We start from the raw sequence: 26,759 nt of genomic DNA on the forward strand, positions 1-26,759 counted from the left end.
CTATATTTATATCACAGGGTTCTCCCCAAAGAATGTAAAAGGGGCGCTGCGCCAATTTGTTGATTTCGCTCCGCCACTATGTAAACATTTCAAAGCAAATTAAACACATATTTAGTAATGATTGAGTAACTATCTTTGATTCGCAATGTCATTGGTGTTCAAAGCGAAAGCTGATTCATCATTCTAGTGGTATTTTAAACGCATTTTGACATGAATAAATGCAAATTGGTTTTGATAATGCAATCCAGCGCCACCTAGTTCAAAAATGCTGGGAGAACCCTGTATAATGATGCTGATGTTTGGTATTCAAGTGCATTAGCGTCTCTCACCCCCTGCACGGCCATGATGAGCGGGGTCCTCTTGTCGTCGTCGATGTTGACCCAGTTGACCTCAGCGCCATGGGCCAAGGCCTCAGCCATGTCGGGCAGGCTGCGGGCGCAAGAGGCCCAGTACAGCTGCAACCCCGGGGAATACTCCTTAGGCTCAAAGAACACCACCATCTCCTTGCAGGGTGAGGGAGGGGGCAGGGTGGCAGGCATGGGCATGGGGGGTGGCTCTGGAGCTTCTGTTGGGAAGGGGGGAATAGAAGGATTACAGGGGTTGATACATTAACAATGTGGCAGATAGAAATGTAACGCAACAGAGAGGACATGGCTCTCTTCTCATGTTGAGTAGAGAGCAGTGTGTTTTCTTACCTGCTTCAGTCAGGCTGTTAGTGGAGGGGGTGTTGGCCAGCATCTCCCTGCTCCCATCAGCACTGTTCTGGATGCCGCTGTCTGCACTCCTTACTGCAGGACAATAGAGGCATAATCACCGACTGCAAAACTCATACACTGACACATGCACGAATATACACACACACAAACCCCAATTTGACTCATGTGAATAGAGAAGACAGACAACAGTGGCCACCTCCCCCAGTGAGGCCATTTCCCTATGCAACCACAAGACAGATGAAACCAACAGACAAGATATCAACCACAACCTTGTAAGAAACCCCCCTTGGTCCATTGTCCATTCAGAGAGCAGGATGAGGAGGTCAGGGGGGGATGGAATGGGTGTTAGTCGCCAGGCCGAGCGGTGAGTACAGATGGATGGAGGGGAGAGCGAAACACAGAGCCTTAGTACTTACTGCTCCTTAGCTTGGAGGAGTTGTCAAAGTAGGAGAAGAGCGAGTCGAGCTCGTCGGGACAGAAGAGAGAGTCGCGACGGGCCTCCGAGCCACCGGCAGCAGCTACGCAAGGGCAATGGGGAGGTTGGAGAGCAAAGGACACGAGGTGGAGGGGCAGGAGGAAGGCAGCAAGGGAGGGGGTTAGTCCAGAAGCACAGAGCAGCCGGAGGAAAAGAGAGGGATCGAGAGAGGAGAGAAAGAGAGAGGAGGATGGAAGCACAGGCAGTTAGACTACAGGCTAAGCTACTTTGAAGGAAAAAGAGAAGTAGAGGGAGTGAGAGAGAGAGAAAGAAAGAGAGAGGAGAGACAGAGAGGATGGGAGACATGGTGCCTTACGTATTCTGAGCATGACCTGCCGTTGCTCTGTTGCTGTGGCGTAATTCTGTCACTGTCCCCTTAAAGGCACACTCTGTAGCTTCTGTTTCTGTTCTACAATGAGACCTACCACTTGTTAGTCTTTGCTTTGGAGGACTAAGGGGGAGGGTCTTCTCATGTGCAAGGTCAAAGAGGAAGGTCCCAATTGGTGTTAGTTGTTATGCTACCACAGAGGACGAAAAGCTTGAGAGTGCACCTTAAGGAGGCGGGGTAGAGAGTTGGTGGTTGGCACTGACCTGACTTGCCGGACTGGTTGGAGGCTGGGCGGAGTTTGGGTGTAGGTGGCGGAGGTCTAGGGGGTAGGTGCTCCGAGCTGCTGCTCAGCCTCTTCTCCTGCTTGCTCAGGGACACCACCTTGGTGCGAAGCTCCTCGTCAGATGGGCGGCGCACGAACCTGTGGTCCACGTACTTGGCTCTGATGTAGGCCTCGATCTCCTGCCTGAGAGGGATAGAGGGAGAAGGTCAGTGAGGGGGAGAAGGAAGAAAGTCGCCTCATGAAGATACATTTTCAAAGGGACACATACAGTATGGACATGTGCACACACAGACAGAGTCTCCCTCTCTCTCTCTCTGTACCTTGGGTCTCCTGGCTGTGGTTTCCTCTCTCCGAGCTCCTCTCTCCGAGCCTCGTAGATCTGGTTTATGACTCCATTCCCCAGCTCACACATCAGCTGTGAAAGACCCACACAAGCACACAATACAGTTACATACCAGCCACATCCTCAGAACTACACAAATCAATTGTATGTATTTCTCTTGCTGAGTAATAGCATGAATGCCAGGAGGAATTGTGATACAGTGGAAAGCTCTGTGTGTGTGAGCATGTGTCTTGGGTTTATCTGTTAGCCCAACCCTCCCTCTGGTTCCTCCTCCTTCTCTCTTCTCTCACCTTGAGTAGTTCTGGTTCCCACATGTCCAGAGTCAGCGACCGCACCTTTGAAAAGTGAACCCCCAGACTCCTGCATACAAAGAGAGCCTGTTAGCAACTAATAGGCAAGTGAGGAGAAATCATCATGGAATTTCAAAATATAACCAAAATACATGACTTTGTAACTTCATAGAGCATTGTGATTCATGGGGGTGTGGTTTCTGCTTTGGACACTAGGTGGGAGTTGTGGGTAGTATCATAGCACACCAAGGCTCAGATTGACTGACCAAAACACAACTGAAGTGAGGTTCCAAACCTTAGATTCACCAAGGAAGTGTAGAATAGTTAGCGAACAAGTTTGATCTTACTCCAATAGAACAAAAGATGATTCATAGGCTCATAATGAGTACAATTGGTTTATAGTCGGAATACTCTTAAACATTGTGGCCAGCAACGAGAGCAACACACTAGACTTTGATTATCAGATTTATTAATCAATTATACAAATAACTAGTTAAGTAAGAGACACCTCCTGACATGCTATATGCGTGAGATATCCCTCCCAATTATGAGATAAGATTCTAATTGCAGAAATCACAAGGCTTCGAAGGTCAACCGGTGATCCAAACCGTATTGTACGCTGATCCCTGAGTTTACAACACAACTAAGTGATCATGAAGTAATTTCTAGGCTTAACTGGATAATTAGGTATTCAAAGCATAGTTTTGGGAGATTATCCTAGCATACAGGTTCATCTGTTAAATTTTTGGACAAATGAGGTGAGCATCAATCATCAATTGAGGAGATGTATTTAGACAAGAATTAATGTAAGCTATCCATCTTAATTCTATTCATACAATCAAAAGTGTGAACACACAACATATAAAACATACCGTTGTAGTCGAATGTTTCTAGAAAACAAATCAATTGAAAATAAGATTGTCTTGTCTTAGCAAGACTATATGTGCTAACCCACGTATGAGATCGCATAAGCAGTCTCCTCGAAGCAAAGTTCTGAAAACATTTTATACTATCCAGGACCAAATGGAATTTCTACAGAAAACATCAAAGGACCTTTTATCAATCGAGGGATACCTTCTGGCAAAATGTAAAACAACAATAGTATTCAATTCTTAAACGGTGTTCTCCACAGGTATTCAGCTGGATCCGGAGCCAACGGCGCAATACCATTTCCATTCCAATTGACCATTGTAATAAACTGACTGACTATTTGGCTGAATTCCTGTGGAGCGTGGTGATGCCAATGATGTTGGTACACAGTATTTGTACCTTAGTGTTCAGTGCCTGAATGCATTTCAGCTAGCGATGTATGGTACCATACCTGTGTATCCCTGAGCACTGGATGCAGAGGGTGATGCCCAGGTTGATGCTGGCCCATCGGGGATCAGGCTGGCCACAGTCACAGCAGCAGGCGTTGCCCCCGATGACCATGACCCTCTGCAGAGCACTCTCCCCCTTCAGGGACTTCTCCTTGGGCTCGCCGCCTGAGTCCAGGCTACCCGTAGACGTGGAAGACTTCCTGTCCAGCTTCTATCAGGAGCCGGAGAGAGAGAGGAACACACACGGCAACATAGATCAGGAATATGGTGAGAGACGTGTACACACACACTTCTTGTCCAACTTACCTTGAAACATCATCAACCACTCACAAACAGTGAAAAACAGAAATGTCTTCCTACATGTGCATTCGGAAAGTATTTTATTTTGAATAAATTCGCAAACATTTCTAAAAATCTGTTTTGGCTTTGACATTATGGGGTATTGTGTGTAGATTGATGAGGGGAAAAAATTATTTAATCCATTTTAGAATAAGACTGTAACATAACAAAATGTGGAAAAAGTGAAGGGGTCTGAATACTTTCCAAATACACTGTATCTGTGAGGTATGCGTCTAATCATTTATTATTCATTCAGAAAAAAAAAGAAGAATAACAAAATACATTTACAACATGAAGAAATGTATTAAATATGAATATTATTAGTAATATCTGACAGAGAGTAACTGATCTACAATACTGTGTGACTGCTGGTTGTTGAAGGCTCACCTCAGCTTCCTCTCCCTTATCTCTGAAGGCAGTGGCAATGCTGTTCTGGACGGCTTTGATCCAGGCCTGTCTCAGCTTTTCAGAATCTGCCTGCATCATACAGCTCCTGGAGGGGGCGGGGGGGCATAGATCCATCAGTCTGCTCCTGGGGCTCTCATTGGCTTTTCAAGTGAGCATTGTGCTTATGCATTTGTTGAATGTGACTGTAGTATTTGGGTGATCTTGGTATTCCATGTGCGCATACTATGTTTGTCAGTGTGATTAGTATTGGCATACATCTGAGGACGTGTGTGTGTGTGCATCGTATAAGATTGTGTGTGTGTGTGTGTGTTTACACACACTTGTACTCACTTGGTGGGAGACACCACTTCAAAGCAGAAGCGGCGCTCAATGTCCTCACAGTGCTTGACGGTACATAGCCGCAGGTCCTCTACCACCACTGTCGGGTTATCCTGAGGGAACAGGACACAACCAGTCAGACACACACGTGTACACGCAAACACACACTATACATATGCTTACAATTTTTTTTTGAATTTAATTTCATGTGTTATCTTTAGATTCTAAAGCATACTGAATTGTTCCATTCCACAAACTCATGCATAATTGCACTGTTTACATTTGCACTGTTTTATTATTATTATTGTTGCTTTTTTATTATCACATGCTGCCTTAAATTTCGTTATCTTGTACATTTTGTTTAGTATATATTGTATATTTTTGGCATTCTGCGGACAGCAAAGCAAGAATTTCATTGTACAGGGAAACATGTTTTCTACTGTGCGTATGATAATAAACACTTTGAATCTTGAATCTTGAATCTCATGCATTATTCTGTGTTAACTGTGCTCCAAATTGCAGTTGCCTCATTGCATAAAAAATGCAGGGGAACTACTGTTTTGGACTGGAAGTGAAAGACATGTATATTTGATTGTGGGCTGTGTGTGCAGCCATCTGACTTACCTTGAATTTCTTCTGGTAAACTAGCTGATTGTTTTGGATGGAGAACCAACGCCTGAAAGGAGATCACATGAGCAATACCAGGGTCATATGACAGGATCAATGAGTGAGAGAACAACTGAAGCATTAATCTAACGGCCCAAAACAGGACTTTTCCAAATCCATAGTCCACTGCTATAGGACTAGTCTTGGCATATTTTGCCAAGGGAAATTGGCTAATATTGAGATACAGGAGTGACTAAAACTCAATCAATATTGGTCGCCATGGAGACGCCAATTCAGCAGCCGCAGCCCCGCACACGCACACCCTCTAACCTGGTCCTGACTGATGCATACTAAAAAGCATCATCACCTACCCGCATAATCAATAACTAAATCAAGGGCAAAAGAAGATCACTATTCCCATGCATGAAGGGAGGCTTTTGGGTGTGCAGTGAGCAACTAGCATTGTTCAAGATCTGTGTGTGTTTTAGCCAACCCCTTGGACTATTTGGACATCCCATTTCTCCACCCTTCTCCTGAAGTATGCACACCACATGAATTTAACAGCAATATGGGCACTTGCCCCTTTCAAATCCATGATGGGGGAGTGCGCAAGTGCATACTGTAATTCTGGAGAAGGGTGGAGAAATGCACATATAACAGGTCTGGGCCCAGGAGCATGAGTTACTGGTAGAGCTGTATTCAGGTGGTAAGAGAGAGACAGTCATAGATCAACAGAAAACAAAGGACCAGCAACATTTGTGGTACCTGTTCCATGTCTTGAAGGCATTGCTGGCCCTCTTAAACAGGTAGCCCTCCATCGCGATGCCATTGTCTGCGTCCACATTGTACTCCAGCTTGGTGTCGTCATTCGAAAAGTCCTGAGGCGGGGGGGGGGGATAGCGAGGTACAGAGATAGAGTCGACATTTGAATTGACAACGCCATTTGATGTTTCGCTTTTGCAATTCATAATACTCAGACAGAACACATCACCTTCTTTCATCTCACAGTGTGCCGGAAAAATCAACATGAATGATTGTGCCCAGGTGAGGAGTGACTCTGCACTTTATATGGAGCCACACATCTAAAGTGTCTCTATATCATCTCTGTATCACCAGGTGGCCTTACAGAGGCACAATCTCTGTTTTACTGCTACCTCCCTGGTACAGAGACAAAGGCCTTAACGACATAGGGCCCGAACCGGCTTAGAGAAGGCCACAAGCATGGACAGTCACTCAATGCGTTGGCATCCTTGTTCTTGTTTCCTCTGACTGTAAGCTGACTCTATCCTCTCACACCTGTGGCCTTGTATAGGGCGAGATTCTCCCTCTCTCTCTCTCTCTAGCTGCTGCCACACTTTCCTATCCTAACCCTTCACCCCCCTCTGCCTCTGGGACACTGGACACCACACACTGTCAGGGTTATTCTATACCCTCTTTATACCAACTCCACAACCAATCAGGACTCTTCATCTAGGTGTGTTACTTTAACAAGCTTAGCTAACTGCATCCTTCTAGAAACATCACCACACCTGGGTTGAAAAGTACTTTGAAATACTTCCAAAATACTTCGAGTCAGACTGGAGCGCCAGATGGGCAGGGTTTGCAATTTTGGGACTATTCGATTGGGCCAGGCAAACTCAATTGTTCTAATCATGAGATTGTTGGTCTCATTTAAAGACTATGTTTACAACCAATAAACTACAATATCTCTCCATCTCAAATAACTGTTCCATTTAATCTGAATTCAAAACAGAAGAGGTATGGACCATATTCAAACAAGACATCCTCTCAGATCAGTCCCAAATGGACCCCTAGCCCCTACTGTAACCCTTAGGCACTTGTGAATGATCACTCGTGAAAGGATAACAAATAAGAAATAAACAAATAAGAAAGATAACAAATAAGGTAAGAAATGTGGCATTCAACTTGTTGGAACCACAAACAACCAATCCTCTAAGATCAATCACAAATCAAACCCTAGCCCTACCCCTAGGCAGATGTGCAGATCTGAAAGGATCTGATTGCTATAAGTAATATGGTAATAGCTAAATCTTGCCCTCTCAGCCATATTGCTGCTTTTCCAGAAAAATGCTGTGAGATCTACTCAATAACCTAGACAATATGGGCTAAGGGTCTAGTTCATGATTGAGGGTACGAGATGACATTGAGATCAAAAATCACAACTTGGGGTTGTGTTACCATTAATTCTGCCCTCTGCAACATACAGTGCAACCCAACAGTCAGAACCTCACTCCAGAGTCTGTGAGGTCAGCCTCTCTGGGCTGATAGCCGATCTGTGTGTTTGATGGGAGTTTGACCGCTGTGCCGTGCTTCATCATCCCTTCCTCGGCCTGTGCTTATGTAGCCTGTGTGTGTAGCCAGATTGGATTCTTCACTGTAACCTGAGCAAAAGGCCCATGAGCTAAACACCTCAGACTGGGGATCCCATGGCTTAACAGACAGACAGACAGACACACACACACACACAACACACTATAGGACAACAGAGGTTATTTTGGGTGGGGGTACAGGGGGCACTGCCAGGCTCTTGAATGGTAGGGGAATGGAAAGTGCCATTATAGATGGCTGTGTATAGAACAAAGAATGTAACCTGTTATTTAAAATAACTTTGCCCCACACTACATAATATCCTTGCTCTCTTATGGTTTGATAGAATAACATGAGGTGAGGAAGCTAAGCACAAGGGAGAAGCTAAGCTAAGCCATGTAGAATGGTGTACAATTCAGCCCAACTAGTGCGTAGAGTCAACACTCTTCTGGGCCGTATGCATTATTCAATGCTCATAAGGAAAAACGCGCCATCCCTCTACTAAACTATTGCAACTTTAACCAAACCACACCACACACATTTAAACAGCCATACAACCAGGCTTCGACATGGTGAATCAAATCTATTATCCAACAGAGGCAATCATTGATTGTGGGGCAAACCCGTAATGACACAAATCGGACTCACGCATAAGCAGACAACAGGACGTCAAACCATGCTTTGTAACCAGGATGAAACCAACAGGAGGTACTTTAGAATGAGAACACACATTGGCTTCATCTACATGAGCTAATAGTGCAGCAACACAATGAAATCACTCGGTTTAAAATGCAGGCAGGAGGGGAGGAGAGGGAGGCGGGGTCGATGAACACAACATCAAAATCAATAATGTCTACATACAGAGGTGGACCTCCAAGCGCAAAAGCTGCGGCCATCAGGTGTGTCAACCTCTGTCACCTCCTAAAAAGTCACAGCGAAAGAACGAGAGCCTGAGAAACTGAGAAAGAGGAGACACTCGCCTTCCTGACATACCATTTTAGATCGTTTAAAACACACACAGCCCACCAGAGAACACAGCCAGAGCCATGTCACACTATAAATAAATAAACAAACACACATTTTTTCCCCCTCTTGTAGCACACTCACCAGATACCACACATAGTGGAACCTGCTGAAGATCTTCATGTCTGTGACAGGTGTGTCAGTGTCCCAAATTGGTCACAGGGACGATGGCTAGCGTTAGCTATGTCCCCACGCAGCTTCTCACTGACAGTACCCTGTCACACTGGCTGACTAGCTCCTGCTCCCGCTCCACCCTGAGTGTGTGTAGCCATCATTAACGCTCGTCACCACTGCTGCCTGAGCTTGGCCCCTCCTCCTTCCACTAAGGCCCCAGCACCATCTGAAGGTCACCAGCACTGTGCGCGTGTGAGAGTGCAGGTCGATGCACGCCTGCTCTTGCTGACACTATGAGGTTAGAATAACCAAACCCCTGTGCAGAGTAGTTATGGCATGAAACATTTATACAACTCCTGTTTGAGTACTCAGCTTTCCCTCTCACACAACATGGATGAGTGAGTAGTGTGTGTGTGTGTGTGTGTGTGTGTGTGTGTGTGTGTGTGTGTGTGTGTGTGTGTGTGAGAGTGTGTGTGTGTGTATCTAGACGCAATGTTTTGCTGCAGCATGCACAAAATCGCAAACAATCTAAATTAACCCTTTCCAGGGCCTTTGCCTATGAGAAGCTGAAGAGATGATCTTACCCCAAAAAGCCTCCCTCTGTCCTATGGGACAACTGTGACACCATAATGTCCTCTGGCAATTAGTGCGCCTGTTTAATAATTCACTGGCAGGTATGAGGCATGCTAAACACATTGAAGACCCCAGGGAAATGGAAACATGTTTAGGCATGTCATCAGAGCACCTATCATGATACAGATTGATATAAGCTTGAGCCAAATATCCATAATCCCCTTTTGCAGTAAGGTATACAACTAGATCATTCAATGTGCTGTATCAGAAATACAATAGGTTCATGGAATGATTGGGATCCATCATCACTACTCGCATGCATTCATTTTAATGTGCACACACGTGACAAAAAGAGTCCTCTTAAACCTGGTCCTATCATGTCATATCATCACTCTGTCTCCTGTAAAACATATGAATGACCTGACGGTTTTGCTTTAGAGGTGAGTTTTACTAAACTACAGTGGGGGCTTCAGTCGACATGCAGACAGAGTGAACAGCACAGAAACACAAACAGGAGAGAAAAGGAAGAGAGGAAAAAGGGCTTACCTGCAGAGCAGCCTGAGAAGTGTGGAGAGAGAGAAGAGAAGAGAAAAGAGGAGAGGTTTGGTTAGAACTGCTGATACATAAAGGGAGAAACAGAAGAGGGGAGGGAGAGGGATGTGGGGAGAGGGAGAGAGGTGGGGGGAGGGAGAGGGATGTGGGGAGAGGGAGAGAGGTGGGGGGAGGGAGAGAGAAGTGGGGGGTGGGAGCGAAGGAGAAAGGGAGGGAGCGAGACAACATAAAAATAGCATCTAGTGAAAGGGAGGGGGTGAGAGAGAGGGAGGGAAGGCACTGGGATCACAAGGTGCTCAAGGACGAGCGGAAGTTGGCATGGACGCTGGCAGCGGCCGCCTATGAGAGGGGTCCTGGAAGTGGCACTGCTGGAGAGCAAGCTGCTGCTCTCTAGATACTGCACACGCACAAAAATAGAACGAGACGCAGACACATAGCACACAAATATCCACTCTCTAATATATGCACACACGCACGCACGCACGCACGCAATGCTCACACCTCCCAAAAACTGGGGACTCGGCACTCGAATCAGATCGTTGCCATAGACTTATATGAACTCCTTCACACGACAACACAAGGTATTGTGGTTTTAAAGGAAATTCTTTTGGTGACATCTTCCACCGCACACACACACACACCCTGCCGTTAATGGGCCGTGGCACGGCCATGCTGAAACAGATCTTTGTTGTTTTGTAAGCGAGCCTTGACCTTCCATCTGTCCTCAATAATGCATGTGTGTGTCAGTGACTGCATGAGATCACCTTTGTAAAGATCACATTACACACCTGCCAGATTAATTTCACAAGTTAGAAAATTGTTAACTGTTCCTTACAAACACTAAATAAATCATCAATAGCTGATCATTATTGATTTGTTACACTACAGACAGAGTGAGCATAAATAAATGAAGAAGAAATGAGTTACTAACTAGGGGGTATGGGTGAGCTTTTGTGAAAACCCCAGCAGAATTAAAAGGGCTGATCCTTTCATGGAGAAGGATGGAGTGCAATAAGAAAGGCTTTATGGCTGAAGGCAGAGGATCCACTCCCATCAGATTAGGATAGAGCCAGGGCTCAGAGAGCTCCTCAGGATGGGGACAGGGAGGGACTCTGTGTGTGTGTGTGTGTGTGTGTGTGTGTGTGTGTGTGTGTGTGTGTGTGTGTGTGTGTGTGTGTGTGTGTGTGTGTGTGTGTGTGACCATCAACACAGCTCAGTACCTTTTGTTGGATGGTGGAGTGTTTCTGCTCCATGTCCCTCTTCTCTTTGGCTGCATCCACTACCAGCTGGTCCAACTGAAACACATAAGCCGATGATTAGAGCATATCGAGCTACCTGCTGCCTAGACAGGTGCACTAGTGGCTTTCAAGCACAGAGAAAGCACCTCATATAATATCTCTAAACTGCGGGCACAATTATTAAGCAAATTGTATTCTTCAGGATTATTTTTTTTATTGTTGAACAAATACAATACTCTCAGTCATTCCAAAAAGTTATTGAACCTCAAACCTCAATGTTTAACAAAGGAAAAGTGAGTTTTGTCTTTCTCAGGGGAATATATAAAAGTGCGCAGAATTATTAGGCAAATAAATTACAAAAATATTTTTTTCCAACTCAGTTGTTTATTCAAAACGTTTACAGTAAGTGTAACAAATAACATGGCAATCGAATAACATTTTTGGCCTTTCAAAAATATTCAGTGACCAATATAGCCACCCTTCTTTTCAATAACTGCCATGAGCCTTCCATCCATGGAATCTGTCAGTTTCTTGATCTGTTCACGATCAACTTTCAGTCAAAACAGTGGTGGTCGTGTTCCAGCCTTCTTTATCTTGGCCATGTCTCTGAGCACTTGACACCATGTACTTCTGGACACTCCAGGTAGTTTGCAGTTCTGGAATATGTTGGCACTGGAGGATAATGGGTTCCTGGTAGCTTCACGTTTAATTCTTCAAGTCTTTTGCAGTTAATTTGCGCCTTTTCTTCTCCATGCATTTTTTTCGATCATGTTGACTAACGTTCGATTGTCCGGTGGTCACGCCTCAATAGTTTAGCTATTTCAAGAATGCTGCATCCGTCTGAAAGGCATTTTACAATTTGTGACTTTTCAGTGTCAGGTAAATCTCTTTTTTGGCCCATTTTACCTGAGGTAATGAAGCTGCCTAATAATTATGCACACTTTAATATAAGGTGTTAATCACATTAGGCCACACCCTCCCTCATTACACAAATACATCACCTGAAAATGATTAAATCCAATAATCATTTATTGCAAGTTATTGTAAGGGAGCAAGTTTATATGGTTTGGAGTTGGAAAATGTGCATATAAATAATAAGGTCAGAATACTTGCTTGCCTAATAATTGTGCATGCAGTGTATAGGGTGAGGTTTCCTCTCCTACTCGCCAGTCCTTCACTCAAACCTTAGGTTTTCATTAGGGGTTCAGATGAAAGAGGGGAGATGGAGAGAGGAAGGCAGCAAAGTAATTTTTGGGATGTACTCACAAGACCCACTGTATATGCTGCACCATTTCTCCACCCTTCTCCCTCCCTCCCCCTTTCAGGAATAGGGTGGAGAAATTAGACTAGAGACTACAACAGGAAAATAAATGGCAATAATATACACCAGAGATGTACGGAAGAGCAGTTGTAGAACCTTTATGCTGTAGCTAGTGAGGTGGTCTGGCTGCTCTTTTTCAATCTAGCATATAAACGTGTCATGTGGATAAAAAACGGTTTCACTTGCGAGATAGGCCCTTCCCCTGAACAAAATGGATTCTGCTTTCAAAGCTTTATCATGTGTGAAATTGGACTGCGAGAGATTGATTCTCCCCCCTCCTGCTTCGGGGTTAGCGCCATATCCCTGAAGAGCACAGAGCTCCCTTTATGAGGGAAAACTTCAAATTGAGGAACTTGTCAGGACTGTTTGAATAGGTCATTGGTCGACCTGATTTGTGAGCTTGTTTCCTACATCAGTGTAATTCTAGTCTCTGCTTCTGATGTTCTCAGCCAAACAGCCTAAATCAGCATCTAGAAGCCCTCTCACACAGACGAAACACTATCTGGCAGAGGTCACTGGGAGAAAATGGAGGCAAAATGCAGTGTGAATTATCATTACGCAAGAACCCTACAGAAACTATGGAACACTACACTTTATTTCACAGTCCTGTTTCCAGAAGGTAGTGGCCTGGTACATTATCACATTATCTACTGGAAGACCCTGTGGAAACCCTGTGGAAACCCTGTGGAAACATGTCAAATTCAGCACACATCAGTACTGCCTTGCACCATGACTCTTATTTCACTGAACCACAAAGAAACAAAAGGTTGCTACTACATTATCAACTTGTAACTATTGTACCATGAATTTCTAAGGGCATACACATAACCAGACTATACAATAAAGCACAACCAACCAGTTCCTAACAAAACAACAGTCACACAGGGATAAATTAATTACTACACTGAACAGGGGCACTACCATTCCATGGAATCCAATGCTTTACCTTATACAAAGTAATATTAGGCCTACTATCCAAACTTACATTAAAAACTAATTTCAATTCAAGAGGATTACCAATCCCCTCAGAGGCCATTTGGACAGCATCGTGGGGACAAAAGAGCACAATTATTGCACAAATCCTCCACATATTATAGCCTTTATGTAATATAAGCTGTGCTTCATTTCTATAACAGCACCTTTTCCATATGTGCTACTCATGTTATACTGTTCAACAAATGTACAGGCTGATATCAGACTTAAAGCTTGCAACACTACTGAAGAAATCTATTCACCTAAATGACAATTCCACTACACCCATACTAAAGCAAATACTAGCAGCTCCAGCGCTGAAATGGGATACATATTTAGAGAGGGTTTTTTGTTTTGTTTGAAAAGGAAGTGGGCGGGCGGCAGAGAGCCAGCTGATAACATCAGATGGGAAATGTTTTCCCCTCTCCAAAACAACCAGTCAGATAATCCACTCAAAGCACTGTACTTATGACTATACTTAGGACCGTAGCTGCTGGTTCATTCAAAAGCCCCTTGTGATTATGACTCTCCTCATTCTACTCCTTGTTGCGTGACCACTGACTAGTTGACAATAAAACTACTAATAATGGTTGTGGTTGGGCATCTTTTTCTTCTCTGTCACTCCAGATGAAGGCTGTCGTGTAAAAAGCTGTGGCATCTATATATTTGATCTGACACATGACTATGACGAACAGACGTGATTCATTTATTTGGAGTGGATAAAAATAAACTGTTATTCAGCCCTTGACTAAAAGCCTCTTGGAAAGATGGGCTCATAATCCCTCAGCTATTGTGTCAAATGTTTGCACACAGGGATGAAAAATTGTAATTTAGACATCAATTACAAAGTTATTGGGAATACAGATTTTATCAAAATGTCACGATTAACCATAATCCACAACAATTAAGTCAAGTTCAAGTTCTAGTTCTAAACAGTCCTACCATTGTAACGAAGGTCAACATCTGACCTGTTCCCTAAATAGGCACCCAAGTACATTATACCCAAGTCCACTGCACCCATGTACACTACACCCAATAAAGCTACACTAGCATTGAGTAACCTTCCCCAACAGGCCCTATCAAAATAGGTTATAGACACATAATGTCCCTCTTTTGCTCCTGTAGTCCCCTCTCTCTACCCATATCAAACGTGTGATCCCATCATTAAGTGCTGGTGTCAGACCTGTTGGCAGCTCCTCCACACCTCCCTGCACAGCCTCTCCACCTTCTTCAGCTTCATGATGAAGGGAGGGAGAAGCAGTCCTGGAGCCTGGGCTTATATCATCCACCACAGCTTCCTCTTTCTTTTTTCCCTCTTAAGAGTCTCTCTCCCTCCACCAAAACTGTGTCCCTGACAGTATCCGAACGCCAAACTGGAGCGATGTTCTGCCCTCCAGTCTTGTTTCTTCCCTATCTTCTTCACCCAGTGCTGAAGCTGACTTACACCCTGAGTCGTGGACAGGGAATACTCTGCAATTCCTCCAGCTCTCTCCACTTCCTCATTCCCACTCTGACCTATGATAATAATCATCACAGAGTCCCGAATTTCTCTGCAGATTTTCTCCCCTGGCCCAGAGGAAGCCCCAGTTTATCTGACTGCAGTAAACACACACACACACACACACACACACACACACACACACACACACAGAGGGATGAGATGAGTGTGTGTAGTCTACCCCACCTAGTGTCAATGTAAACTAGGGCACATTTGGGTACCTACTACCCTGCAGAAGTTTGGTTTATAGTTATAAACTGAAACAATGACTTGAAGGCCAAATGGCCAACAAAATGCCATTGTTTTACTGTATTCAGACCAGCCGCAGGCGAGCATGAGACTCTCCCAGGAAGTTGTTTCTACTTCCCTGCCTTATTTCTATTTCTTCCGCTTCAATCTCTCCCCTTTTGTTAAAGGAGCAGGGCGTAGGTTTGTTGGAAATCAGCCACATCTGGCCAACTTCAGTTTGAAGTTCCAAACAGCAACATCCTCCCTAATAAATGGACTTGCAGTGTCAGACATTAGCTGTTGTGTTTTTGCATGCACACAATTCGAAGAGGCAGCTACCAGAAAGGCAAAAAGAGTCCACTCCCCTACAGTGCCCCTGGCAGTAACAAGTTTGTATACAAACTGAGTGTCGGGCAGGACATCGGTCGTAAAAGAAATATTTCTTTCGAGGGATCTCATTCCCTGATCACGACCAATTAAAAATAGTCATTACAACCATTAGGCAGCTTTTAGAAAGCTTGAATGTCACATGCTGGACCTTTAAGTTTTAAGTCATTGGTAAATTATTTCACTTTTTTTTAACATGACAGACCACTCTCTGGTTTGAATGAAGACTTACAGTTGGAGATACCAGTGTTTCCACTAAAACTTGCTGCAAGGACCAGAAAACACAACATTATGTGCCCCCATATGCTTTTCTAATATTCCCAGGCCACTGCTTCCATGGAAAGTTTCCAGAATTTTACCATTTACGTTTGTGAGAGCAAGGCTGATGTGACAGGTGTTGATGGGCTCTAGAACCTACCTGTCCCCCCAGCTGTTTCATGAGGGGCTGTAGTTCACTGAAGAGGTCATAACCCTGGTGGAAGAAGGTCAGGTGGGCGTACATGAAGGACAGCATCTGAAGAAGAGAAAAGAGACCTTCAATAAGAAACAGGAGAAACTAGAACACAGGTACCAATTCCTCTAGTTTAAATGTCAGTGGACTTGTGTGCCACAAATGTGCTTGCGCTTAGATATTCACCGATTTGAGGATTTCCGATCGTCTCTTAGACTGTAGAACATTGATCTGGGCGGGAGGAAAGAAAAGCTCAGGGTTAGCTAGATTCTTGAGATCAGGAAACACAGGCATTGTGTGTTTGAATGAGAGAGAGAGAGAGAGAGAAATACATTGAGATAGGAGAAGAAGAGAAAAAAAAAGACAGAGACAGCACAAGTATGAAATGGGCGGCCAGCATTAGACTACTACATCCTCCGTTCTGGCACCAGGGGGAGCCCCTCTTCCCTCTGGTCTAAACCCAAGGATGCTGTAGTCAGTGTCATGGAGTCTTATTATCTAAATCGCCCAGCTGCACTGCACTGTAGCCTCTGCAGTAAATCCCACTGTCCACGTTTACTAGAAGGACACTGTGACTGAGGTCAAAGCGGGCTCATTTAATTTAAGATCAGATGAGTTATCGCAGGTCATAAAACAGACAGTAGCTGTCTCTTGGCTAACAGGGACAAATTAACATTGTGTGGGAGAGTTAGTTACAGGCTAAGACTAGTCCATGTTCTATGACCTGATAACAGGCGAGCACTCATACTCATAATAATAATAATAGCAAATGCAGTCTACTTCTTCCACAGTGACACTATGGATCCAGAAGCAGGGCCATTCCTTTGGTAGTTAAGTGATGGTTAATACCAGTCCCCTAATGTATGGCCGATTCATCATCATTGCATCAGCCCAGGATAAGGCATGGAGCCCCTATATCCAATTATAGATTACTGTGGTGTCCATTCTGAAAGGTCAACAAAGCTATCTGGGGAAACATGGCATTTACTGTAGAGCTGTATGCCTTTGACACGCCTTGGCTTTCTGATTAATATGACTCTTTTTTAATAATTTATGGGAAGGAGAGAGGAGGAGGCGGCTCAGTGAAATAATTGCATTGGACCTGTGAGGCCTAGTATACAGTGCATACAACTAATGTGTCACCTTTATATACAGCCTACAACCTTTCATTTGAGAATCGCATGTTCCATTGGCGGCTAAGCTCACCCTATTCTCCCTATAGCGCTATTCATCACTTAATATAATTATGATCACTTTCATAATTTAGCAGGTTCAGCTTCTGCCCCAAGCGATTTCACCAGCCATTTTGGGCCACATACAAGTGACTGTGCTTGAGAAGTGATTCAACATGTTAGCAAAAACAGGTTTTGTAAGACTACAGGTGGTTCCAGCTGGAGGTGGAGCTTACCTGGAGGACGTAGTCAAGGACGATGTGGCGGAAGCACTTGCGGGTCGCCGTCAGGATATTGGTGGCCTCCTCCACCTCATGCTGCTTGTTGCGGGGCGCCTGGGCATTCTTGGTCAGTGCCGCCTCCTTCTCTTCACTCACCTTGTCAAACTGCTTCTTGGCCTCTTTGAACTTGCGTATGTCCCTAGGGGAGGAGAAGGTGAAATGAAGAAGTTGTTTAGAAAAAAGGTAAAGAGGTACAGCACTGAGAAAAGCAGAAATGGGTGACATTGAGGAGGGTTCTTGATGCTTGCTGTCAATCATTAGAGAAAAAGTCTATTTCAAAGTTGATTTAAGTAATTTGCTTAAGGGAAGTAGTTGACCTAAAAATCTTGTTTCTCTCACAGTACAAATTAGTCTATATGTGGCTTTTTGCAGTCATGGGTCATCAGCTTGAGATAGCATTATTAAATCAGGTAATACGATTTAAATATCAGGGCCCCTCAAGCAAATCAACTCATCTATGTTGTAGATCTGCAACTGTCATAATCTGCATTGTATGTTTTCAGTTAATTGGCTTAAGAGGACACCATTTACACTAAGGAAGGCAAAAAACCCACTCCTCAAGCTCAGTGGATACATCTGTTGTTTGGCTTAAATCACAGCTTGAGCTTGGGAGAAATTAAGTCACCTTGGACCGCTAAGGAGGAGTGAGTAATTGTTGCTGAACGGAACATGGTTGCGGCAGCCTTTTCTAGGACTGGGTGCTCGTGTAGGAGTTTAGCTCTTGCATGCCGTGGGTAAAGGCAGCTAATCCTTAATAATTAAATAAATGAGGAATCCCCACAGGCTTAAACTCTTACGCAAACTGTCTGGAAAATGTTGGCGCATTTGAAGGTTAGCGACAGTTGGAAAGTTCAACTTGTCTTGGAAAGGAAAATATTCTTAAAATAACTAATAATATTATTATAATACCATAAATACTATATAATAAATATAGTATTCTACTGCATACCAAGATTGAAGATTCTTTATTTGTCACGTGCATACAAGTATGCAGTGAAATGCTAAAGTGACAGTGCCACAATACATTTAAAAATACATAGAATATAAACAGCAGTATAAACAGCAATGTAAGCAATGTACACAATGGAATGACTATATACAATGGCAATGACAGGTTGACAGTACAGTTAATTACAGTGAAAGATGAGTCTGCAATGGGTAATTATGTGTGTGCGTATGTGTTATGATGTCAGTGAGTGTGTGAGTGACTTCAGAGGGGCACTGGTGGGGTCGTCGTTGATGATCCTGATGGCATGGGGGAAGAAACTCAGTCTAAGCCGCTCTGTTCTTGCTGCATGACAGCGAAGGCGTTTGCCTGACCGCAGCAGCTGGAACAGTCCGTTTTTCGGGTCGTGAGGGTCCTTCCATTATCCTGCAGGCTCTGGTCCTCTGTACAGGACATGGAGGGGGGGGGGGGGGGGGGGGGGTTGGAGCTCCCATGGTCCTTTCTGCAAGGCGTACCACCCTTTGCAGAGCTTGGCTGTCCTGGGCCGTGCTGTTACCGTATCAGACGGTGATGTTACCAGCCAGGATGCTCTCGACAGCTCCAGAGTAGAAGGACTGAAGGATCCTCCGGGAGACTTTAAATTTTAAACAGGCATTGCCTTGCCTTTCCCATGGGTAGTCCAGGTCAGGTCTTCTGTGATGTGGACTCGCAGGTATTTAAAACTGCTCACCCTGTCCACAGCACACCGATGTCCACATCTGGCACAGTGGCTGATTCTTTATCATATCAGAGACACACTGCATTGTCCCCAATCTCTTCATATTCATTGTATGTAGGTGTGTGCAGGCTTCCTCCTTTTGAGCAATCACTCTAATGATAAGGAACATAAGTCATTTCTGACCAAACATACTTACTCTTTGACAAACGTTTGAAGCTGAGTCTTGATCGATCGCTGGGCCTGGTCAAACAAAATCTAAACAAAGAAACATGAATAATTAGTACTTCATCTAGCAACTGTGTAAGAGCACTTCACAACCATACCATTTTGCATCTTTTACTGTTTACGAGTAAGCAAGAGGACAGGTCATGGGAAACTTTCATTTATTTACAGGCATCAGTGTGCTCTCTAAGTCAGCAGTCAGCCCCTCATCAAATCAGGGTGTGGGTGTGTGTGTGTGTGTGTGTGTGTGTGTGTGTGTGTGTGTGTGTGTGTGCATGCGTTCGTGCAATTGCATCTTGACTTCATAGTATTCACAAAGTTCGCAGGAATACGGCTGACTTTGTACGTTTTTAAAAAATTCCCTTCATAAATGATTTTAATACACGCTATACAATGCCAAAACCATTATGGCCAAGAATGACGGGATATGCTCATTCTTGCTAGTTAGTCAGAGGCTAATAGACTTGTATATTTCCTTAAAACAGACAGTCAGCAGCAAAACTGTCTCCAAGACCAGGCTCTCTACATGGGGTTTTAGCCTGCTGATGCAGAGCAGACAATACGGGCAGTGTGGTTGGGAGGGCTAGTGCTGCTGGTGGTGACAAACAGATTCAGCTCTGTGCTTTAAGGATCATGTGCCTGGGTAACGCTGAGTAGCAAACTTTAACCATCAGTCAGCTGATCTGACCACAGTCTCCAGTGTTGAGTCATAGTCTCAGAAGACCTGCGGGGACGTTTCGGGGACTGTGGATATGGAAAGGGTGTAGGAGAGAAAACTGGCGGGTGGTGTTATAGAAGGCAGGAAGTTTGTTCCCTGTTACATGTGGTTATAGATAGTATTCAGAGCAAGGGATGGGGTTTTTAAATGTTGTTTTTGAGTGGGTGGGATTGGTTTTGAAGTTCTGCATTTCACAAAATAACAGTCAGCATGATAAAACCACACAAACTATCTTAGTTCCCCTGGAGCTCAAACCAACTACATCACTGGCCATGGCGGTCTTTGGGTTCCAAAGTTAAGTGTGCCTACTTTGTCTTTTAGCCAAAACAGACAGCAAGTTCTGTTTCACATCAAATGTCATACCGTGTGATAGTTGATCATCTCCTGCAGACTCTCTGCAAACTTTGTGAGACTGGACTGTGGGGAGACAGGAAGAACCGTGAAATGACAATAACAAACACACCTACAGAGACAAGGGAAAGGATAAAACTGTTCTAATGTTCTAACATACTGTGCCTTCGGAAAGTATTCAGACCCCTTCACTTTTTCCACATTTTGTTGTGTTATAGACTCAATTTAAAATGGATTAAATTAAAAGAATTTGCCATCAATCCACACACAATACCCCAGAAAGACAAAGCGAAAACAAGTTTTTAGAAATTTCTGTAAAATTATTAAATTCAGACCCTTTGCTATGACACTCTTATAATTAGCTAAAATGCAAAAATGTCAACAAATCACTCAATAAGTTGAATTGTGTCCATCTTAATGCAAGGATAATAGTTCATGTAATTTTAGAATTCATCTCTTTGTTTTTATAGGGTCTCTGATTTGCATAGGAATCAATTTAATCCATTTTAAATTGAGTCTATGACACAACAAAATGTGGAAAAAGTTAAGGGGTCTGAATACTTTCCGAAGGCACTGTACATACTGATACACACACTTAACACACTTACAACTGATGGGATATAAACACTGAATCCTAGACTAGTCAAACCTCCTGACAGTCAGGTATGGGTATACTTTATAGAGAGACCCTGCTTCAGCTATTTGAGCAACAGTGGTGTATGGTGCTTTCAGAGAGAATTCCTTAGCCATTCTTTCTAAATACGCACTGTGGCTGAACTTCGGACCCAGGGGAGAGGCAGCAAAGGAAATATACAAAAGAAAGAACGGAAATGCAGGACTCTCAATGTAAAATGTGTGGGAGAAAATAAAAACAGTCAACCCCCCACAAGTCTAAAGGGACAAAGAGGTCACTGGAGTTTCCACACAGTGACAGATAAGCTAGTTGTGAAGCTCAAGCTAGGTACTAGCATTCTAGACCCTTTTTACCTCAATGACCTCATCTTTGGTGGACTGCTGGGCTAGCTCGCGGATCCCGCTGACAAACTGTTTGTTTGCAGTGTTGTAGGCCTTGCCAGCGTCTATCATCCCGATACATAGTTTTACCAGCTAGAGAGGCGAGAGAGAGAGATGACAGTGCAGTGAGTTATGGATGAAATGGTGCATGCATTCCTCACCGTTCCTTCAGGGCAATGTTTCATGTATCAAACACAGTACACTTGCTGCCAACAGAATACACTGAAATAAGATAAAAGGTCTTGGAGAGAGGACAGGGATCTGCAAATAAAATCTACTACACCAAACCAAATGTAACAATAAACTGGTAATTAACAAGCAACTCTACATTTAAAACATTGTTTCTCTGACTCATTGGGGGCAGACATAATCCCAGGTTACATAATACTCTCCAAACTCTGGCCCTTTTCCATTTACTCCCACACAAGAGTGATCAGAGAGGCTGAATGTTCCTCTGCAGCATACATCGCTCAAGATTCTTAATTACATTTAGGTAAATAGTTCTTCAATCTACCCTCATTAACCCAAACTTACCACAGGGCTAGGGTTGAGGTGCGATTCCTAGAATTTTTCTGAAGTATGCACTTGCTCACTCCTCCTCATGAATTTAAATGCACTGGATTGGTGTAAGCAAGGGACAGGTGTAGGCCTAGTTTCTATCATACTTCTTATACCTGTCCATTCCTTTTCAATCCATGTCAGGGAGTGAACAAATAATGCCCATTTCAGGGTAAGGAATCAGAATGAAGTGTTCCAGACGCTATAGGCCAAGCATGATACCTGACCAAAAGTCTCAGAGAAGCCAAGGGAAGCCAACCGTGGCACAGGGAAGGGAGCTGTCTGATACAGTCATAGAATTACTCAAACCAGATAAAACAGAATATTTCACGAAGCCAGAAGTGAGGTTAACATAGGACTCCCCTGGTTTCTAGGTTCAGGGCAAGGTGACTTTTTACTTTACTTAGTTTACTTTAAATTACTGCCCACAACATAGTTGTTATTGCATTACCCTGTTGTGATATCAGCAAAAACTTTAATTTACAAATTTATCCAAAATTTACCTCACTTTTTGTCTTGTCTGATAAAAATCTGACAAGACCAAACAAATAATACTGATTCACTTGATTGTAAGACCGGTCATTCAATGTTATTGTCTATACCACAGTTTATTTACTTTAAATCTTAGGGGAAATGGTCTTCAAGAGAGATTTAATATTGGCTCAATAAACCTGTGTTGTTTTAAGATTAAACTTGGCTGTGTGCATGTGTGTGGGGGTGGGTGGGTGGTAGTCCAGCTCTGCATCTCAAAGGCTAGGCCTAGTTTCTAAGAAAAGCCTGCTGAACTCTAGCCCCCACTTCCACTGCTACCCCCACCCTAGCACACACCCTGGAGCAGATCCTTCCGCTACACCGCAACAGGGAAGTGACACCAGGGGTATGGCATGAGTCACAAAGGAGACCAAGGGTTGGAATCTGCGAGATCAGAACAATGAGGGACGATCTCAGGAGAACCAAGGTCAGTGGGAAAAGCTTTGAGTCTCACTACCGCCCCTTCACTCAATGCTCGCTCACTGATCTCAGGTCAGTGATGTGGATGTCATTATAGAGAGGGTGGGGTTTATTAATGCAAACAGAATATTGTGTTGAAACTACAGATTTTCACTGCCTCAGCCCAGTCTCTTAAACTCCAAACCATGACTCCAGCTCACCTTGTCACCTACTCACCTTGTCAAGCTTGGACTCCAGCTCACAGACATCCCCCTCCACCTCCTCTATGGTGGCCCTGTGAAGAGAGCAACAAAACAGATCTGTTGTGCAACTAAAAAAGACGGAGCTCCATTTCAATAGTTAACTTTCAGTGGCAAATCGTCTACATAGTGAAAGGGGAAATGAGCAGGGGTCTGCATTCAATGCGTCGCTTTGCTTTGGAACAAGAATCATTCAACTGAAATCAACATTCCACGTGACTTGCATTGTGTGAATCTGATGCCGAAAGGAAGTGAAAGGCAAAGGAAAATGGAACAAACATGGGAACAGTCCTTCTAGCAAGCACAGACCTCTATTTTCCTATCACTGGTTAATATTTAGGTATGTCACAAGCTCTGACTGTGTTTCTATGCCTTATCTAGTGTAGGGCTGCAACTAACAATTATTTTGTTATCGATTAATCTGTAGAGTATTTTTTATTTGATGAATCCATTAGTCTAAACGATTCATTGACAAAAGAAAACATGCTTTTGAATGCAATGATATTGATATATACCTTTTCCAAATGTATTAAAGTGTGGGTCGTTGTAATGCCATCATTCAGTGGTCACATACTTTGTTTTATATTGAAATTGTACCTATTGATAACATATGACAGTTCATCAAGACACAATCATTTGATTAATGCCTGTAAATGCTGAAGTGTGGATGCATACAATACAGGTCAGGGTGAGTACATGCAATTACATCCACACAGTGTGTAATTGATTCCTATGAAAATCAGAGACCCTTTGAAAAAAAAGATATGAATTCCAAAATCACATGAACTATTATTCTTGCATTAAGAAGGACTCAATTCAACTTATTGTGTGACATGTTGACAACATTTTTACATTTGGGCTAATTATAAGAGCATCATAGCAAAGGGTCTGAATACTTATGTAAATTTGGTATTTCTGTATTTAAATTTTAATAAATTTGCAGATATTTCTAAAAACATGTTTTAGCTCTGTCATTATGGGGTATTATGTGTGGATTTGTTTTATGGCAAAACATGTGGGAAAAGTGAAGGGATCTGAATACTTTCCGAAGCCACTGTACACAGCTAGATAACTATAGTCTTATCACAAGCAAGTTTCAGAGGGGTTGTGTAGTGGCAATTTCTCCAAGTGGACTGTGGACTGGCATTTTATCAGAGCTAAGGTTCTACTATTTAGGAAGTCGAGAGGGACTTGATGAATTGCAGCAGTGGAAGCTTATCTCGGTCCTCCACACATCCTAGCGCTGTTCTTCATCGGGATAATGAGGCACCGATAGGGATCAGTGACACTCTGAATAAGCATGTGGTGGCAGCAATTGGGGAAGATGGGCTTATTCCTCTGTGGGTTGTTTCGATGAGATGTGATGCCATCGGGGCTGAATGGAGCCTGGGAATTATCAAGTGAGTACTGTGTGTGTGTGTGTGTGTGTGTGTGTGTGTGCGTGTGTTTCTATTGCTGCCATGTCCCACACTGACATGCAGCAACATCTGGCCTCTGACAGAATTACAAGACACAGTGTTGTTGCTGTCGATACAAAGCCAGAGGGTGTTTGGAAGACAAGCACCCATGTTTCTCACAGAATCTCATTTAGCTTGCAATGCATAATATCGTTAAATTGGAGTAGATTTATAGCTTAAGTTAGGCATTGTCTGTGTCCGGTTCCTGGCAAATATTGTTGGTGCATTCTAAACAACAACTCATCAGGAATTCTCTCAACTGAGCAAAATTATGAGAAAAAAAATAATAATATATGATTGTACTTGTAAAGCCTGAAGGGTCTGAGAGAGTGACACATACTCATGAATCCTTATTGTTTGATAGCTTTTAAATTGCTGTTTCTGTTTATCTGGATCTCCAGAATATCTGGTACATTTTCCTGCTCTGTACCTTCCCATGAAAACTTGAATGTTTTCTTTTAATATAGGGAGGAAGAACTTGTGAAAGTGCTGACAAGATAAGAAAGGAGGGACTCATGCTCGTGAAATCTAGGACATTGCCTCACAGCCATGACCTTGGAGCGTGTCCAGTGTGTGTCTGGATAATGAGCAGAAAGAGAGAGAGAGAGAGTGAGCAAGAGAGAGAGAGTGTGTGTGTGTGTTACACTAATAAGGGAACTTCACGAACACATTCAGGCTGTCTCAGGCCATGCCATCTCTACTGCTGTTACTAAAGCTGCTGCTATCGTTGCTAGTGTTACTGCTACTGCTAAGCTGCTACTTCTTTGTTTACTGCTGCTCACATAACTAATGCTTCAGCCTTAGCCTGCTAACGCTGATGCTGCACTAATGCTATGTCTAATGTTACATCTACCACACCTGTTACTGCTTCAGCAAACTCAGTGGATACAGTTACTAGGCCTACTACGACCACCACTTGAAATTGTCAATGTAGATCCTCTTAGTTTTCTGCTGCAACTAAGAGAGGTTGTAGAAAGTCAACAAGACACCATATAACAAACAAACTGATCCTTTACAATTTGTTCAAGAATACTGCATAACAAAACAAATCTACTAATCACTGCCAGGGATTGGATTTTACTGGCCAACCATCAACAGCAAAATGATTTTGTTGCTTTAAAGCATTGCTAATTCTCCTGCTAATTATGCACCTTCCTTCTTGATATGAAAATCTCTAACTTGGCCAACCATCAACAGCTAAATGAAAAGACGCCATGAACCAATGGCAAAGAAAACATGAGAGGGTCAAGCAAGGGTACTGTTCCTTCAATGTTTATAGTACCAGGTTCTTGAACCATTCCACAACAAAGCAGAATAGGATAAACTTGAAAGGAAATAGCAGGATTATTCCAGACCTTGAGATATCAACAACCTCTTAAGTCCTTGAATACAGATAGTGGAGTTTCAGCAACAAAATGAACAAAAACATTTGGATCGCCTTGTTGCCAATTCTTAAGCATCTGTGAGTGGGCTAAATTGATTTTCTTCACTGCTTGTTTAGATGGAAGCATAGCAAGATACTACAGCTGTTTTCATAGCTTCAGCTGCATACTTTGAGGGGCTTGGGGGTAGCCTCTGTGTGTGTGTGTGTGTGTGTGTGTGTGTGTCCATGAAACAATTAGCAACTTCTGCAACATAACGCAGTGTTTGCTGACCTGAATCTATCGGCTATATAATTTCTAGACTGCAGCAGAAGGCATGAAATGCAACAGCAGACAGAGCAAACGGAGGGCAGTGTGGGACAAGTCTTCATTTTCATGCTCCTTGCCAATCAGTTTAAATCTTCTCTGTAACATTTTCTAAATACTTATGAAACACTGAGAGCCCAGAAAACAAGAGCAAGACAGAAGACTGTTGTATATTCTATATTACGTATATCGGAAAAAGGCAGTGGCTGTCTCAAGGTTTTTGGTGTCATGGTATAATTTTGTTCAGTTTCATGCTGCCATAAGCCTGTTTTCTCTGTAAATAATGCACTCTGGCCAGGTCATTGAATGATAAATGTAGTTATTTGTTCAGTAT

At 43.4% G+C, this 26,759-nt stretch overlaps 1 protein-coding gene across 3 annotated transcripts in view; it reads right to left on the reverse strand.

The window, feature by feature from the left end:
* Positions 1-26,759, reverse strand: part of LOC310805970 (arf-GAP with coiled-coil, ANK repeat and PH domain-containing protein 2-like) — a 38,692-nt gene that overhangs the window by 5,893 nt on the left and 6,040 nt on the right. The window contains exons 2-19 of one of the 3 annotated variants that reach the window (XM_083671879.1): positions 23,258-23,315; positions 21,506-21,625; positions 20,531-20,584; positions 19,424-19,482; positions 17,519-17,702; positions 16,297-16,341; positions 16,078-16,173; positions 11,236-11,310; positions 6,191-6,303; positions 5,444-5,495; positions 4,832-4,932; positions 4,481-4,586; positions 3,757-3,962; positions 2,436-2,505; positions 2,123-2,217; positions 1,783-1,985; positions 696-788; positions 330-565 (exon numbers count right to left, since the gene is read on the reverse strand). In XM_083671879.1, the coding sequence (XP_083528005.1) occupies positions 330-565; positions 696-788; positions 1,783-1,985; positions 2,123-2,217; positions 2,436-2,505; positions 3,757-3,962; positions 4,481-4,586; positions 4,832-4,932; positions 5,444-5,495; positions 6,191-6,303; positions 11,236-11,310; positions 16,078-16,173; positions 16,297-16,341; positions 17,519-17,702; positions 19,424-19,482; positions 20,531-20,584; positions 21,506-21,625; positions 23,258-23,315 (1,966 nt within the window). Of the gene's footprint in view, positions 1-329; positions 566-695; positions 789-1,782; positions 1,986-2,122; positions 2,218-2,435; positions 2,506-3,756; positions 3,966-4,480; positions 4,587-4,831; positions 4,933-5,443; positions 5,496-6,190; positions 6,304-11,235; positions 11,311-16,077; positions 16,174-16,296; positions 16,342-17,518; positions 17,703-19,423; positions 19,483-20,530; positions 20,631-21,505; positions 21,626-23,257; positions 23,316-26,759 lie in introns of those variants that run through there. The other 2 variants (XM_083671878.1, XM_083671880.1) reach the window with 2 other exon arrangements.

The sequence above is a fragment of the Argentina silus genome (genome assembly GCF_951799395.1).
Source record: "Argentina silus genome assembly, chromosome: 6".
Taxonomy (NCBI): Eukaryota; Metazoa; Chordata; class Actinopteri; order Argentiniformes; family Argentinidae; genus Argentina; species Argentina silus.